Raw genomic sequence first — 18,830 nt, forward strand, 5'->3', positions numbered from 1 at the left:
TGTTGCCAAGAGAAAAGAATGTGGTTCGCACACTCAATAAGCCCTTCACAGCTGAGACAAAATGGAAACTCTTCGTGGTTGAAATCCACTCTATGTCGATTAGTAGATTTAACCCCATAAGCGTTCTTCTCATTTAAAAATATTACGTCGAAGACATTTTCACGAGGAACTAGCGAGTCTTAAGTCTACTTTGGTTACGCCTATAAAAGTTCTTGAAAATAAAACTCTATGTACCATAGATAGGCAAAGTCCTTTATAATATTTCGCTGAAATAAAGACTTAACATGACCTTTGTATATTTATTATATTTGTGTTAAAGATTTTTGTACAAATACGATCTATGTAATCCCATTAAAAAGTCCATTGGTGTCATATCGAATGATCCTAGTAACATTTTTAGAAATAAGCAAATTTTAGTAATACAAGTTGAGATTACTGCAATGAAATTTTTTCTTGCCAAAAGTGGTGCGTCTCATGACAAAAAGAAATTATTTAAATGCTGAAAGGGTTCGAATAGCAATGAAAATAAAAGAACAAAAATTTAGTTAATTTATTGAAATTTGGCTGACCACACAACGCTGTTTAGAGTATTGCCAAGTCATCATGATATCATGGTAATCATGGTATTATGAAAAACATGGGCGTACACTGGTAGGGGCGCATACATATATATGACATACAAATATTAAATACTTCTTAAATAGTAGTTTTTCCACTTTATGGTTGCATAAAGTATATGATATTGTTGTTTAAGCATACCAGCAACCCCAACCCCCCATCGGGTACGGGTACGCTCATGATGGTAAACATATTCTTTTTTCAAACTATTTATTAACAGATATAGGAAGCAGTTTTAAAAGTGTTTATATATTTTTTTTATATTTTAAAACTTTATATTATAAATTTTTCTACTCTTATGTTTATATAAATATAAAAAATACTCCTTATAAACTAATTGCTTCTCCAAGTGTACTTATGAGTTTTTGTACTAGATGTGTATTATCTCTTTTAATTTTCAGTCAAAATATATAAGATTATAATCTTTAATAATTAAATTGTACTTAAATTAAAATAAATCTTTTGTTAGTGTTAATAGCTAAAAACTGAAACTTTTAAACTTATTAGAAAACTAATTTAATTATGCAGTATAAAAACGATTAGGTGTTGTTAGTGGAAGTAGTTCTTAGATATACATTTCTTCTACATTCATTTAGTAGAAGTAATGAGCTCAAAAAACAAAAAAAAAATTGACTAATAAGAATTAAAAAAAAACTACAAAATACTTTTTCCTTTGCTGTCTCCATTTTAATGAAAAGATTAAATTTCCTTACACAAAATTTCAACGTTTATCGATGGTCTTGCATTCTCTCTTATTACGACTATGAAGAAAAATGTGTTAAACTCGTTTCGGTTTTTATGAATATACAAAATATTGTTAAAATGTTGCTAATATTCTTTATCAAGCATATCAAGAATATATTCTCTATCCTTCCGTCTTACGACACTGATGAGTCAAAACTTAAATATTCCTCTTGATGTGCATATCCTGCCGAGTGATGCCATTTCACACACCTCCTCGTGTAACAGAGATCAAAGTACGGAAGAAAACAAATAAACACTTTTTTGTTGCTTTATTGTTGCAAAAGGAGCTCCATTAATTCGCAATAAGAGAGCCCTTAACTGTATAATTAAGGTAGAATAAAAATGAAAGAAAATGCCATAAAAAAATCAATTAAATTTATTAAACAACATTAATTAATTTACTTTCGTGTAAACAATTTGACGAAATTTTCGACGTTAATTGTTTCACACAGCAACAATAAATTCAGGTGCAAAAATGAACCATTTCCCACCACATGGAAGTGTTTCCGTATATGCACTGCGACCATTCTGCCCGTTCTGCCCGTTCTGCCCGTCCTGCCCGTTCTGCCAATTTTGCCAGTTTGGCCAGAGGCAAGTATACATCCGTTGAGGCATAAATGACCATGCAACTTTATTTCATCATTACACACTACTTTTGTTACGTTCCCATGTTAATTCAACTAAAGTTCAGGCAACAACCACACAATAACACCAATAACATGAACGACAAGAACAACAATTTTAACAACAAATTGAACATGAGTTTTATTTGATTTACAGCTGCCAGTTCGACCAAACACAAAAGGCTCTCTGATGGACTCTTCATTAAGAACGTTACGCAGGCGGATGCTGGCGAGTACACATGTCGCGCCATGCGAATAACACCAACCTTTTCGGATTCCGATCAAATTACGATATTGCTAAGGATACAACGTAAGTATACATTTTGCACTTAGTTTTTGCGTTTTTATCCAAATACATATATATACCTTTATTTATACATGAATGCATATACATAAAGGAATAATAAATACATAGTTAGTTGTATATATGATTATATATACTGGTTGCATAGTTATGCCCGTCTATAGTGTGTAGTGTGTAGTGTGTACTGTGTACTGTATAGTGTGTAGTGTGTAGCGTGTAGTGTGTAGTGTATAGTTGTGCAGGAGTTGTGAGTTTGAATGCGGTAAGTGTGTCGGTTAAATTATGTGTCCACAAAGGGCTTGACGTAGTTACACCTACACTTAAACTAAAACTTGTACAGCAAGCGCACATCCAACTTTGGTTTAAACTCCATAAAGTTGCGTGAAGCTCCAACTCTAACTACACCTCCATTACCACCATTGCCAACATAGCCACCATCATCACCAACGTCACCATTACCACCATCTCACTCAACTATCGTATCTGTACCATCATTACTATTTCCATTTGCACCTCCAACTTAAACCGTAACTGCACCATCTGCTCTAACGGAAGACGAGTAGCACTAATATAATTGCACCAAAAAAAAAGTATTAAAATTGTTGTTACAGCAAAAACTGACGACAGCACAAAGGACATTTAATGCGAAAACTTTCGCACATAAGCGTATGTTGTAAGACATACGACGCAATTTCACACGTGTACTGTACTTACGTAAATGGTACGAGTATTGCACGTAACGTTAGTAAAGCGGTACGTGCTATACATGTCGAAAGATAAATTAGCGGACTAAGACTTCAGAATAAAAATGGCGAGTAATTATTGATAAGTGACGTAGTAATAAATGAGCAATGGCCATGCTTGGTGAAGACAACTTATGTCACGTATGGCAGCTAAATCACGCAACCATTCCTTCCTATAAGCCAGAAACGCTTTAATGCAACTTTTCTAGGGATTAAACTGGTAGTGAATATCATAAAGCCGAGAAATTCTAAATTAATAGATACAAACAGCTGATTTTGATAAACATATTTTGTAAAGTTCAAAGTGCAACATTGCTCTGAGTAATCACCCACCGCATTCTTAAGCTTTTTTTTTACCTTATAATATCACTACTTTGCTTATTCATTAGATCAAGTTACATTACCAATCATGAATTTTATACTATGAAAAAAATTAGTAACCCTCCATAATTTTCCTATATAAATTAGATTCAATTAAATAATGTAAACTAATATAATTCTCATTTACTTTACACGTTTTTTTAATAGTATATTTCGTTCAGTTATACAGAGTATATGACTGAATTCTTCGTTTAATAATATATTTCTACAAACATAGCATGTGCCATTTAAATAACTTATAGCTTCTTAAAAATAATTGTTTATGATGATCATATATAAACAAATTTTAATTAATTGACTTTTTCATTTAATGAAACTTTTTAAACACAAAAAACATTTTTAAAGTTAATTATTTTTGCCAAATTAATGCTTAACGACAAAGAAGAAGTTATTTTTTTTTAAAGTTAGAAGTGGTCAAATAGTAAAGAAAAGACAAGAACAAAAATTTCATTTATTTATTGAAATCTGGCTGACTATATAATGCTGTTTCGAGTATTGTCAAGTACTCATCATCAGTAGTCTTAGGAAATATTCGAATTTCTTTTTAATTGGTTTGAAGTCCATATATAATTTGTTTGCACTGCAAGCGCTAGACTTAGAACTCGTGCCTGTCAAATTAGAAACAATAACTAATAATATATATTAATATTAATATTTCATTAATACATTGCTTTGCATTGCATTTTAACAATAAAAACATGTGACAGCATAGACTCTTTATATATTCTAATTATTACCAAATGTCTGAATATCATACATTCATCTGAAGCCAATATAGAATGAGTCTTTTTGTTTATCATCCAAATGTTAACTGATTTTATTAACTAATGCCATATAATCAAGATTTCCTTATTATATTTTTGTTTTCAAGGAAATTATCAATCCATAAATTATTTTAATTATTAAGTTAATTATTTGCCCGATTTTCTCAATAAGTTATAGTATTGAATTAACTCAACAAAAGGTTATTATTTCATCTGATATGAGATTACACCTAGGTACCTTTTCGTTTATAAAGCAGTACCAGGTAAGGTTTTACTTAAAAGTAAAACACAATTTTAATTTCGTATATTTATTGCATATCTTTTAAAATATACTTTGATTGATAAATTTTTTTTAAACTCTTATTGAAATGCAAAAAAAAAATTAATACATACTGAAGTGAAAAAGCGTAGATCAATTTATTGTCGAATAATTCATTGCGCTGAAGATAGATGAAGTTGGCGAATTATTTTTTTGATTTTTTTTTAAATGATTGTAATATTTCTATAAATGCCTTTATTAAAAAGAAATGGTATATCATAATTATTTTGATAAGATTAAGGGCATACGTGCGTTGTTTTTGGGCCGCATATGCCGCAATGACTTTACATAAGAAGCTCTTCAAGCGATTCAATATCTTTGGTATATATAAGTAGTCTAGCAAGTTTAACCATAACTACAGAGATATATTCAAATGGACATGATTAGAATATTCTCCATAATATAATTCACTATATTATGTAGTTTTATAAAATACTTGTAGGAATTCATTGGTGATGAAAAAACAGTGTATATTGTAAAGTATTACTTGGCATAATTTTTTCTTCCAGAGTTGTAAAAAAACAGCATTAAGTCTGATTGAAAGAAATTGGCATCACTTTTAAAAATGTTAAATGCTTATGTTTTTTGTTGTGTTTTGTACAAAATAAAAAATAAAAATTGTTAACACTAAAAATTAATTAATTTAAATAAAAGAAAACAAAATGAATATTAGAAAGGCAATGATAAGCACTTTTATCTTATATATTTTAATTTATTTATTTATTTATGTATTTAAATTTATTAGTAAAATAAAATCTTCACATGATTTTAACGGATGACTGAAATTTTTCCAGTGAACATTCACAATAAACTAACTTTTGAATTTGGCTGCACTAAAATTTAAGACATAAAAGTATTTGCGAGTAAAAACTTACTCTGCAGAATTTAAGAGCATTGTTGTTGCTTTACATAGTTTCTTTCGCAAGTGGTGAATATTTTTTTGCTACTCTGAAAGACAAAAATTACAGCTATTATTATTACTTAATGGGTTCAGAGTATTTTTCCACGTCCGATTTTTACTAAGTCTTATAAATACATGCGATATAAGATGCTTACTTAGATATTTTTATTTAAGATACTTTTTAAAAAATATTGATATATGCATTATCATCTGTAAACTCTATTCATTTAATGGTTGCTATGTGTATTTGATTTAATCGTTTCCTATCAAATTTGTCTAAAACTGAGTTATGAGCACAATAAAAATTACATCCAGTTTGATGTTCTAGTTATTTCGAATATATCAGTAATTCTCGAATAATATCGGTAGTTCTTAAATAGTTGCTATGAGTTTTTGATTTTTTCAAATCCTTTCAAATTTGTCTAAAACTGGATTGTGAATAAAATTACATCCAGTTTGATGTTCTAGTTATTTCGAATATATCAGTAATTCTCGAATAATATCCGTAGTTCTTAAATAGTTGCTATGAGTTTTTGATTTTTTCAAATCCTTTCAAATTTGTCTAAAACTGAGTTATGAGCACAATAAAAATTATATCCAGTTTGATATTATAGTTCTTTCGAATATATCAGTAATTCTCGAATAATATCCGTAGTTCTTAAATAGTTGCTATGAGTTTTTGATTTCATCAAATCCTTTCAAATTTGTCTAAAACTGAGTTATGAGCACAATAAAAATTACATCCAGTTTTATATTATAGTTCTTTCGAATATATCAGTATTTCTCGAATAATAGTTTCTTTTACCGTTTTTAGTTTTATTATATTGTATTTATTTCTACTTTGGGTACTATTGATCATACGAAGAATAATAATTTTTTTGATACGGACATACATGACATCTAAAGTGGAATGAAAAGTAAAGGAATGGTAGTAAAGGGAAAAAGCCATTAAGCGGATATTGAAATATGTACTGCCGTAGAAAACTGAATGAAAAGTAAAGTAGAGAAATGAATTGAGAAAGACTTAGAGAATGATTTATAAAGGGCATAGATGGGAGATATGGAATAAAACAATCTAACAGCCTAAATATGAAGTAAAAGTGATGGTTGAGTAGGGAAAGAAGAATAGATGGGAGAAGATTAAAACAGATAAACCAAAAATAAAAAAAAAAGGAAACAAAAAAAAATAGATTGTTTTACGTGAATATTAGTGTAACGAATTGCGTGTTGTGGAATATTTTTAGTTAAATGGTTGATAATAAAATTATGTTTACACTTACATAGTGCCAACAAATTGTTTACAAATATGGAACAGGGACCTGTAAACAGAAAAACAGCTTATTTGTGAGCATTAATAACAACATCGATATGATTTGTAATCTGATACTGTTGCTGGGGTTGCTTAGTCCAGCTTGCGTTCGGAATTAATGTGCTGTGAGGAGAAACCATACATATCCTTGCGAACGAACGAACGAACGCATGCGAATTTTCCCGTATGTTTCCAAATACGAGTAGTGTTATTTTACTACTTTTTTACCAAAGAAGAGCGTTTTTCCTTCCGTTCTTATTAAGGAGTTTGCATCGTAAATTATTACTTTGTTATTGCATTCATTAATAACGTTTACTTGCGCTATGTATGAGCGCAGCACATCGATTCTGTTAAAATGTTTTAACAGCAAATTTTTTGTTCCTTCGCAGTGCGTGTCTGCTGAACTTAAACTACGGAAAAATAACGCAACCATTTGATATACGCTAAAAAGTCGTCGTTCTTTTACCCAGGGATCGCTGCTAGCCTTAACTCTTTAAACAATTTATACTCGAAATTATTGACTTGTATGGAATTTTAAAGAGTAATGCACTTCATAAAATTCCTGAACTCGAAATAGCAGTTTTTTATGAAATACTATGAAATATTTCAAGACTGAAAAAAAAAATCAAAAAAATAGTTAATAGAAATAATATTAAATAAACATTTTCATTAAATAATTTGTGTTTTGGTTTTGTGTCAGTTGGCTAATGAACGCTGACTCTGAGCTTCAAATTTGGCAGGGCACGAGTTCGATGTCTGGTACTTGCAGGCTCAAAAAATTATTTACGAATAATTAAATAAAAAAAAAATTCCAAGACCACTGATAATGCGTATTTGACAAATACACGAAACAGTTATATGCTCAGCCAAAAATTCAATTAATTAAAATAATATAAAAAGAATTTGTTCGAATCGCGTTTAAACTTAATAGTTATAGACAGACAACTTAATAGTTATTGTCTTGAATATTCTGTTGTTCTTATGTTCCATATTATTAATTTGTAAAATAAGTTAAATATTAAAATTGCTATTAATATGTTATAATTTATTAATCGTAAATAAACTTACTACTACTACTTCTACTATAATAATAATTTTTGTTGTTGTAGTTCACTACTTTTGAATACTTCTTTATTAAAAATAATTAGTTTACTGCTTAAACATCATAATAATTTTTAATTCTAATTCCAAATAAAATAATTTATGTAAAGTATATTGTATTAGAGTATGGCGAAAGTCCTAGTAGTTCAGTTCCTTATTCTTAGGAGTAGGAATAGAGATAAACGGGGCACTAGCTCCCAACGGAGCGGAACACTGCAAAAATGATTGACCTTTTGTGCTGCAACAGAACCTAACTGAACAGAAGACATTTTGCCATCTGACTGAAAGCCAGAATGTCGACCGTTAAGAACCTCCTAATGTCAGAAGGGGAGAGTAGTTCTCGACTCAGTGACCACCTATTGGCCCAGATCAAGATTGGACAGTCACAAAAAATGTGACTAAAAGTTTCGTCTGCTTCTAAGTAGAGTTGACAATCCATCTCTTTGGACAGACCCGTTTATTATCCCACCAGTAACTTCAACTCTGTTCTTCTGAATGTCTTCTGTGATAATACGCAGTGCATGGTGACCCGTTAAATATCCTACCATCAACCTTAAATCTGTTCTGCTAAAGAAGGATACCTTACCCTAACTGTAGGGATGAACCAGCTGTTCCTTACTCTTAGTTAACTTTAAAATTAATTTTAGTGTTAACTCACAAATAAATAAATAAAATATTGTATTAGAGTAGTTAAACAGATGTTAAGTAAGTTTCAAGTATGCCAACTATGTATAAGGTAGATACTTTAATAGAGTATCTACTATCTTGTGACATAAATTAACTTCATAATTTCACGCCAATCTACTACATTTACTTCCCTCGTTTAATATAACTTAAGTTGACAATTTTCTATAGCTTCTCGAACACAGTCTTGTCAAAAAATTAAGTTTCACCCTATGACGAGTAGAAACATTTTTATGAAGATTCAATAACTTCTTAATTGTAAAGCCTTTCCAAGACAAATTGCGATTAAAAGTTGTTAGAAACTTTAATGAAACCACAACGCTGCTAAATTTTGCTTAAAATACACCTTAATTCGTATAGTCGTGTAGTGGTATAGTGGTATAGTCGTATATTTGTGTATGTCATATTAAAGTATTTAAGTGCTGAAGAAATTTTGGAAGCATTTTATTAATAGCTGTCAACTGCTATTTAAATTGTCCTCAATTGATTTTCATTGTTCAAAAAATGAAATTTTCTCTAAATTTGTTTTAGAACTTTTATCGTTTCCTCTGCATTAACAATTCAATTCATAGGAATATACCTTTTTTCTCTCTGGTGAATAATTTATGAACCGCTCCTGTGCAATTACTAGGCAAATAAATTATTTATGGCAATTTTACTTTAACACTAAAATAGGTTTATGTTAATGTGAAAAAGTTATAAAACGAAATTCCAAAAATGGATTAATTGCTTTTAATCTTTTTATGATTATGACAATTTAACTTGATTGCAGAATTAAAGACAAGAATGAAAACATAAATTATAAAATCTTATTATTTAATGAAATGCAAGAAACAAGAAACCTTTTTGAAATCCGCATCAAAATTCTCTTCATATTTAAATTCTATCTTATTTAGCAACAAAAGATAACCAAAATTTTAACCATTTTTGAGGTAAAATGGACTTAAACAGCAACAACAACAACACCAATACCAACAATAAGAACAAAACTCATCATTTAACAGCAGCGCGCCTTCGTTTTAATAAAAGTTTCTTCTTCTTTGCTATTCTTCTGTCAACTCCAACTCTGCCAGAGTTTAGCATGAGGGACCATTTTGAGCTCATATCGCAATGATTGATATCTCCTTTGGTAATATAACATGAACTTAAGTGAAGTTGGTTTAGTGTCTTGTCAGTGTAATCGAGTAAGTAAATGACTTATCATCTCGTTTCGCCACTAGACAAACAGACGCATTCTATAGGTGTCAACTACGTGTTTTATTGGAAAGAAAAATGAACACAAGGAAAATTTTACAAGAAAATATTTAAGAATTTAGTTTAATAATTTTTCTAAAGTAGCTACAGTAAATACATATCACTTAAATTTTAGGAAACATATACATAAGGTAAAGTTAGCTTTTTCACTATAAAATATATTTTTTACACATTCTATATGATCTCCTCAATTATAACTGATATAATTTTTGAATGAAGTAATAAGATATAAATAGACATACTCTCATATTATTCATATAAGTGTCACACAAACGTCATTACTTAGTATATAACAATCCAATTGGAAACGCATCTATCTGTCAAGATATGCTGACATACATGGCGATAGATGGATTCAAATATATAACAGTCATTAAAGACCTTCTCTAATAAATCAGCAAAATGTCGTAATAATCGATGGAGTACACGCAACTCAGCGTCATTAATGAGTATATAAAAATCCAGTTGGAAACGTATCGGTCAAGATATGATTATATACATAATGATCGATCGCTTCAAATATATAAAGCAATAATTAAAGACCTTCTCGAATAAATCAGCAAAATGTCGTAATAATCGATGGTGTACACGCAACTTAGCCTCATTAATGAGTATATAAAAATCCAGTTGGAAACGGATCGATCTGTCAAGATATGCTGACATACATAGCGATCGATCGAATCAAATATATAAAGCAATAATTAAAGACCTTCTCGAATAAATCAGCAAAATGTCGTAATAATGGATTGGGTACACTGTCCTCGTTAGTGTCCTCGTTAAAATAAAAAACTTTAATACTAGTGCAACTACTCGCCACTATTTTTTTTTTTACTCTCTTAACTTTGTTAATTGAAATAATGGTAATGGTATTGTCTCATGTTATTTCGAAAAAGGGATAGTGCACTGCGACCTAAAATAGCTATTATGCCCCTTGGTCGGATTAGAGTGTATCTCAAAGTCCGATTTTTTTAATGAAAGACAGTATAGAGCCTATCTTTCCTAGTCTTGAATCCCTATGTTTCACGAAATGTCCTTCTAGGTCATTTTTTCTAGCACATAATATGCGATTTCTCTCTCTTTTTTACAGTATCTGCAGTCTGAGTGGGGTTGGATTCATAACTTTGTTTAGTGATTATTCAATCTAGAGCGACCAGTTAGTAGTCTCGTAATAATTCTTAGAGTATTCTTTGTTTGTTCTATCCAATCCAAGAAGCATTTCAGGTTGTAAGTCCCTAAAACCATTTTAGATTGTGATTATCCTGGTAACTTTTCTCAATAGAGTTCTCTTTCCTTTTCTTCTATACCGTTCATAAAAAGGAATAGAGTTCGTTTGCCTAGACCGCAGAAAGGTTCTGGACCCATCATTAATGTAGCCGGACTATTTGAATTGAATTGATCCCATAAAAGATGAGCCAATAGCTTATAAGAGCTGGTGTAAGATCGGTCCTGATGGCTTACTTTAATAAGAGCTCAATCAATCACATAAAAGATCAACGAATGTAAATATTTATTTTCAATACTCTACAATTTTATTTGCGCTTTTATTTTATTAAATTAAAAAATTCATTTTATTTTATTTTATTTATTTTTTCTTTGTTTTTTTTTTTTATTATTTGTTTAAAAATTATCTTTTGCCAGCTAAGTTAAATCTAATATCGTTTTTGATTGGCACATCTTGGATAACTTTTTCATCCGAGATTTAATTTTAGTATAATTATCACTTTTATTTGCTCAGATAAGGTGTATAACACTCGAAATTAATATATAAGACTCAAGATATTTTGCCAAATTAATAAAATTGAAATATATTTGGTCTGTTAGGATTACCCTAAACAAGTTCGGTTAAGCTAAAACATTCCAGTAAAAGTTGAAAGATCAAAAGCAATTACAGATTTGCCAGTCGAAGATAATATAAATAATAATGATTTATAGGTGAAGACATTAAATAAAATACGTAACGATTTATAAAATGTGTGCATTAAACTTTTTAATTTAAGTCTACTATAATTAAAATTTGATTAATTAATCTATGCTTTTTATATAAAATAAAATAATTTATAATTTTATATAATACGCATTTATTAAGAGGTTTGAGGAAAGTAGTTAGTTTATTTAATTTTTGGCTGCCTATACTGCTGTTTCGAATATTACCAAATACTCATCATTAGTGGTCTTGAAATAAAAGAAATATTTCTTGTAATTAATTATTCGTAAATAATTTTTTTTTTTGAAACTGTAAGTACCATGAATCGAACTCGTGCCCTGCCAAATTTGAAGCTCAGAGTCAGCGCTCCTTAACAATCTAATCCAAAGTCGTATTTGACTTTTATGTTCGCACATTTTTCTGGAGTTTTTTAATTTGCTATGAAAGTTTTATTAACAAATGTGTATTTATTGTTTTATTTGAAATGTCTTCAGAACAGATTATTCGCTAACTGTTCTTCATAAACTACTCTTAAACTAGTTTATGTTAAATTATTTAATAAGTTTCATTCAAAAACAAAAAACATTCTGATATTAATGTAACTTAGTTTATGAGTTAATATAATATGCCATCGATTGATTTGGCAACGATTTATAATTTATTCGTTATAATAATCTATAATTTATATATAAAAAAAATATTTTATAATTTGATAACATTGTTTCGATCGAAATATCTTAAAAGAACAGGTTGTCTGTCCACTTAACGGGCAACATGAACTACTCTGAAACTAATCCCGGTTAAATTATTTAATAAGTTTTATTCTGAAACAAAAAGATCTTTGATACTAATGTAACTCAGTTCATGAGTCAATTTAATATGCCAACGATTGACTTTATAATTTGAAATTACTGTTTCATATGAAATATCTTTAAAGAACAGATTGTCCACTAAACGGTCAACGTGAAGTACTCTGAAATTAGTCCATATTAAATTATTTAATAAGTTTTATTTTTTTTCCAAAAGCATTCTCATACCAATGTAACTTAGTTCGTGAGTCAATTTAATATGTCAGAACTCATTTAACATATTTAATTGTATTTTAGATGTTACAGGCATCGGTGTCACCAGGGAATTATTTAAAAAATAAAAATCATTTTTGTATTCATCTTATTTAATAAATGCAATTTTTGCATGTAACTCCGGAGTTACGTCGATCATATAATTTAATGTGAAAAATTTCAATTCAATTTTATTGAAGTGATAAATAAAACAATTTCTTGCCCATATTCTGTTGAACTGAACCACCTTATGTTAAGGTTTCACAATAAATAAATATAAATTTATTTAATAAAAATTCACGTGTTTGGTATGCAATTGGAAATTTGAGGTGGAAACACCTTCCCGGATATGCGAATGTTTTATTCTTGTTGCGTGTATCCGTTGTTGCACCGCAGATGTGCACTCGTATATGTTAAATATTTTTGTAATACTTTAGAACGCATTTAAATGTTATCGACATGGAGTGCGACAGCGCTAGTGTAGTGGCTTTCATATGTTAAGTGTCCCTTAACGTGATCTGCAATTTATATCGAAGCCACCAATTTTTTATATTAATACTTTTATGCAGAATTTATTATTGGCATACTTGTCAGTTACCGCAGCGTCCCCACAAATTTTGCGTACTCGAATCTTGCCATATGTGCTTAAATGTCTTTTGCTCCGTATGACATTTCAGATACGTTACAAATTTATGTCGGTTAGATTGTCACTATAGAATAAATGACTGGCTTCACTGACAAGACATCTGGAAAATGTGGTTTTCCCACTCAAAGTGTTTGAACTCATTATCTCTCTATGCTAAGTTTTCCCCTAAAGAATTTGCGTCCAATCTAAGGGTTGCGTGCTATGGTAAATCAAATTTATACAGAATTATGTATTTAAAAATGTATGCATATAATATATATTTATATATATAATAATAAATGGAATACATACAAATCAATAGAAAAAAATACTTATGTATATACAAATCAAAAGGAAAGAAAAATCTTTATTTTTATTTAAACCGAAGGAATATAGACAATATTGACATAGTATTGATGTCAAATATTTACATACTTCCGTACTTCATAATGATGTTTACATACGAAGATATTTTTTTCTGATAAAAATCATAAGCAAAATATAATTGAATATAATTACAATGTATTGTTATTAATTAAATACAATTACATTCAAACAATTACATCTTCTCTCTACGAAAAGAATACTACTGAAATCTAGAAACAATGATAATAATAAGCTAATTTAATTAATAGATGGCAGTGATTCATGCTTTGATTTCAATATAACAAAGCAAGTGAATCTATTAATGATAATTAGTGACAAATTGTCAAAACTCAGTTGCATATAAACGTGACTCCGAACTTTAAATTTGACAGGGTTCACAAGTTGACACGGGCTTTCTAAGAAATTATTTACGAATGATGGGTGTTTGACAATACTTGAAACACTTTTATTATCAAACATAAATTTAATAATTAAAAAATAAAATAAAATTTATTATCATTTAAAACCGTTTTAATTAAGAAAATATTATTCATTTAAGTTTAATTTTTATTCATAACGTTTTCAATTGGTAAGTCTAGGGTAATTTTTTTTAATCGAGCTGCACTTTCATTGCATTTTTAGATTGGTAAAGCTGGGCAAAATGTTTAATACTCATGATTAATTTATAACACTCTAGATATTTCTAGAGTCCATCTAGCCCATCTAGATACTCTAGATATATAAGATCGATTTTAACTGATAATTTTATTCAAATTTCTGCTGTTTTTATACAATTTTTTTAGGACTTTTAGTCCCGATATAATGGAATTATTTTACTTAACATAACTTCCTAAATCTAGAATTCGTAACATAAACTATTTAACATAACTCTCTTGACATATATAATAATACATATAATATAATATATTGTATGTACATTATAAGAATATTTACGTATATATCTTTATATGTAGTTTTTAATAATGTTTCCATCTACCTGGAAAGATTTTGAAAGGGATGTGAACTATGTCACCACGCCAATACATCCTTTGTAGAGATGTTGCCTAATTTCATTATAAGTGGTTAGGCAGTTGATAAGTACCGAAGTCGGAATTTAGCAAGACTATCATAGTGACACATAATGTGTTCTGTTGTTTCCTCTTCTTTGTGACAAAGTCTGCAGTTAACGTCACTTCTAATACCTAAATTCAATAGCTGTTTCTTAACTGCGGAATGTTGAGTTAGAAATCCTATGACATGTCGGTTGCCTTATCAGCATTAGTAGCTTTCTAGTTCTGGCTTTTGATTGGTTCGGCATGCATTCCTTAGATTGTCTGCAGCCAATTACATTATTCCAATCAATCTGAGCTACTATTTCTAGCCACTCATTAATTTCGAATTTGAAAAACTCCATGAATGAACGCAGAATAGTTTTGGTCCAATATAATTTAAGGCAGCCTTTTTTTGGCTTGTTCATCGCCTTTCTCGTTTCTTTCAAATTCGCTTTATCCTGGAATTCATATTAAGTAGATTCTGTTCCTTCCAGCGAAACTTTGGGTTGAAGGCATTCGCACACTAGTTTTGAAGTCACTCGAGGTGAGCGGAGTGCTTGAAATGTTGAATTGTTGTCAGTGAAAATATATTAATATTGTTATATGGAGTAAAATTGCATACTCAGCATTAAAATGGAATCCACAAGATAGAAGGAATCGTGGACGGCCAAAAAGTACGTGGAGAAGATCGATAAATGGGGAAACCAACAAATCAATTAGCGAGCTTAAAGCATTAGCGCGTAAAAGGGGTGTCTGGAAAGTATATGTGAATAGACTACGTTCTTGAATTGTGATTGTAATTAATAGAACACGTCGTAATAATAATAATAATAATATGGAGTATATATATATAACAACATATAATATTGTTATACAATATATCTGTATGAGAAAGTATAAAGTATATGAATGGATACGTATATATATGTAATAACATATAATATTATTATACAATACATGTCAGCCTGTTAAGTAGTTATATATTATAGTCAAGCAGTAGCAGTGGTTAAGTTAAGCAGTCAAGTAAAAGTCGGTTAAGCAGTTTTATAGTCAAGTGGTAATGGTAGTAATAGTGAAGTGAGCAGTCAGCAGTCGGCAGTTAAGGAGTACGGTCGTGTATACATGTAGCATATATGAGAATGTATAAAGACGTACGTATATGAATGGATATGTATATATATGTAATAACATATATTATTGTTATAATATATAGTATATATACCTTATGAGTGTTATGTACACACTTTTTATATTAATATTTTATATTAATAAAATTGTTATAATATATAAGTACTTTATGAGAATGTACATATTTATTTACATATGTATTTATCTTTATCTTTGTATGTAGCGTTTAATGTTATTGTCTTATGGAGTATTTAAATTTAAGATAATTGAACCTTGACTATAAGACAATATTATTCGCTGTACAAACCCAGAGAAATAAAAGCAAATAAAAATGTTCGATCCCTGAAAGTTTAATTGTTAGAAGGAACTTTGGAACTCGTTTCGATTAATTGCGTGCAGAAATAGAAATTTCCTGTATTTTGTTTTGTTTTGATACTGGATTCCTTCAGTGCAAGACTAACTTTTGCTAGTGAAAATCGACAAAGGAAGAAGAAAGATTTTGTTAAAGTTTAAAATATTTTTAAATTAGAAATTTTATTTTCTATTGTAACAAAAAACAAAAAACAAAAACAAATAAAAAAATAAAATACAGAAAATTCGAAATTCTGTGTTTTGATATTTTCTTTTTGAATTGTTTAGAAACTGAATTATTTAAAACTTTTCAGTATGAACAAAAACTAAACAGATTTGCCATGTTAGGACAAAGTAAAATAATGTCCTTCTTAATAGAGCTCAACTTTTTAAATGAACCCTTACTGAAAGCTTTAACTAAAACTAAAAACAAAAATAGGTGAGCTTACTCCCACAACAGCTAAACTGAAGGAGTACTTATGTATATATATATATATACCAATATTTTTATATATCCAAATATGAATATATATATATGTGTTTATATATATATATGTATAAGTATGTATATATGGTTAGAATTCGAAGCAAATAATTCCCAATTCTCAATACAAAAGCGTACCTGATGCACAAAATTACCTTAAGGATTTACGATCATATTGATTGGTTGATTGGGTCGAACTCCTTCCGCTGTCGATGCCGCCACCGTTGCTGTTGCCGTTGCTGTTGCCGTTGCCGTTGCCGTTGCCATTGCCGCTGCTGTAGGGTTTTGTAAAGCAGGTGAAAGTGAGCAATACAAAACAATGTCTGTATATTTGTTGCGAAAGCATTTGTGCGCTTGTTGGTTGGTGGGTAAGTTTAAACATATTGGAGTGTAATTTTGTGTATTTGTTGCACATTGCAATGCAGATGGCACATTTAAATAAAGTTTTCACAAACTATTTTCGCACACACAATAAGTTGAAAAACTAAAAGTAGAAGAAAAAAAGAAAGGTACTTAAACTCCTAGTCGAAGAATAAAAGCCTTTGACAAGGATATAAAGTATGTGAATAGTGAGTAAATTTGAAAGCAGAGCAACAGAGAAAATAAAAATGCATGTGGTGTATTAAAATGTTTAACTGAACAAAACAAAAGAAAATCAAATAAAATTCTTTGGCAAGCATTGAAATTTATGCAGAATTTTACATTTCCACTTTGATTTTATATTTGAGTTTTTAGTTTTTTACCAAATTTTTTCTATATATCCCGCACACACATTGTTTCTGAATTTCCTTTTCACATTTTGCAGATAAGCCGCATTGGACCTTTAATGAAAGTGAGCGCATACAATTCGCCTACGTTGGTGGGACAGTAAACATATCATGCGAAGCCATGGGCGAACCACCGCCGTCTTTCAAATGGGTGCATGATGGCAGCGCATTAGCTGGTCGCAATTATCGTGTTTTCTACGCCGATTATGGTTCTACATTGCAAATCCATGTGAAAAACGAAACGCAATTTGGCGATTACAAGTGCAAAGTTTCAAATCCTTTGGGCATGTTGGAGCGTACCATTAATCTGAGCAAGGGACAAAAACCTGGCAGGCCAACACGCTTTCAGCTAAAACGCTTATTCGTTGATGGATTCGAACTAGATATTAAATCAGTTAAATACTCCAATGTGGAGGAAAACATGCAAATTTTTGGTTATTGCGTTGAGTACATGAGTGACAATGATTTCAAATACAGCGCAGGAAATTGGAGCTATGCAAAAAAAAAGGAATTCTCATTCCATCAAGGTAAGCCCAAACACAAACTTGTTAATTGCTTTCAAATAGTTTTAAGTTTGAACGAGACGGATTTATCTTCCTTTTTTCTCTTTTTGTTTTTTTTTTTGGGAGGAAATGGAGTAACTTAAGCTTTTAATAGTCATTAGAAGATGCATTTTATTCCTTATTTAATCCGTCCGATGATAGCTGTGTCCAGCCATGCACATGCATTAGCAAAGCTACTGTTTTTATAAAGATTTTTTTTTATATATTCTTGTATTTTTAATAAAAAATTACGTTAAGTTGACAACGAATATTAGAATTCGTTGTTTTTTTTTTTCGAAGCAGTGGAGCGTAGATCCGGAAAGCTTTTCCTGCTTTACGAGAATGTAGTGTATGAAATTCAATGCAAGCAGCAAAAATATTTAAAATTCTTACGTTTCTCTTTATGTGTCTCATTACATTACATATGTATATATACGAATACTTGTATATACATATTAACATATATATATACTATATTTATATATAATATGTACGCTAGCATTATATATATATATATATATGCGCCGACTGCAGCTTTGCTTTTTAAGGCTTTACGGCTAATATTTATTGGATATGGATGGCAATGGGTTCGACAGTTGGCATTCAATAGCACAAATCAAAATAAAAAACCGGAAATCGGATTATTCAACGAAAAGTTATTGCTTTTAAAAAAACAAAAGAAAATAAATAAAGAAACTCGCCTTTTTTTTTGTCCTTTGGTGCTAATAAATGCAACAATGTTGCAAGGTTAGTGGAAGGCAAAACTATTATGAATGAAACGGGAT

General features: G+C 29.8%; 1 protein-coding gene across 1 annotated transcript in view; it reads left to right on the plus strand.

Annotated features, from left to right (window-relative positions):
- The window catches only part of LOC119662035 (neural cell adhesion molecule 2), a 93,622-nt gene that overhangs the window by 69,136 nt on the left and 5,656 nt on the right, over window positions 1-18,830 (plus strand). Inside the window, exons 5-6 of the mRNA XM_038071573.1 lie at window positions 2,143-2,295; window positions 17,542-18,030. Coding sequence (XP_037927501.1) covers window positions 2,143-2,295; window positions 17,542-18,030 — 642 coding nt within the window. The remainder of the gene's footprint in view (window positions 1-2,142; window positions 2,296-17,541; window positions 18,031-18,830) is intronic.

Source organism: Teleopsis dalmanni, chromosome X, assembly GCF_002237135.1.
Source record: "Teleopsis dalmanni isolate 2A chromosome X, ASM223713v2, whole genome shotgun sequence".
Taxonomy (NCBI): Eukaryota; Metazoa; Arthropoda; class Insecta; order Diptera; family Diopsidae; genus Teleopsis; species Teleopsis dalmanni.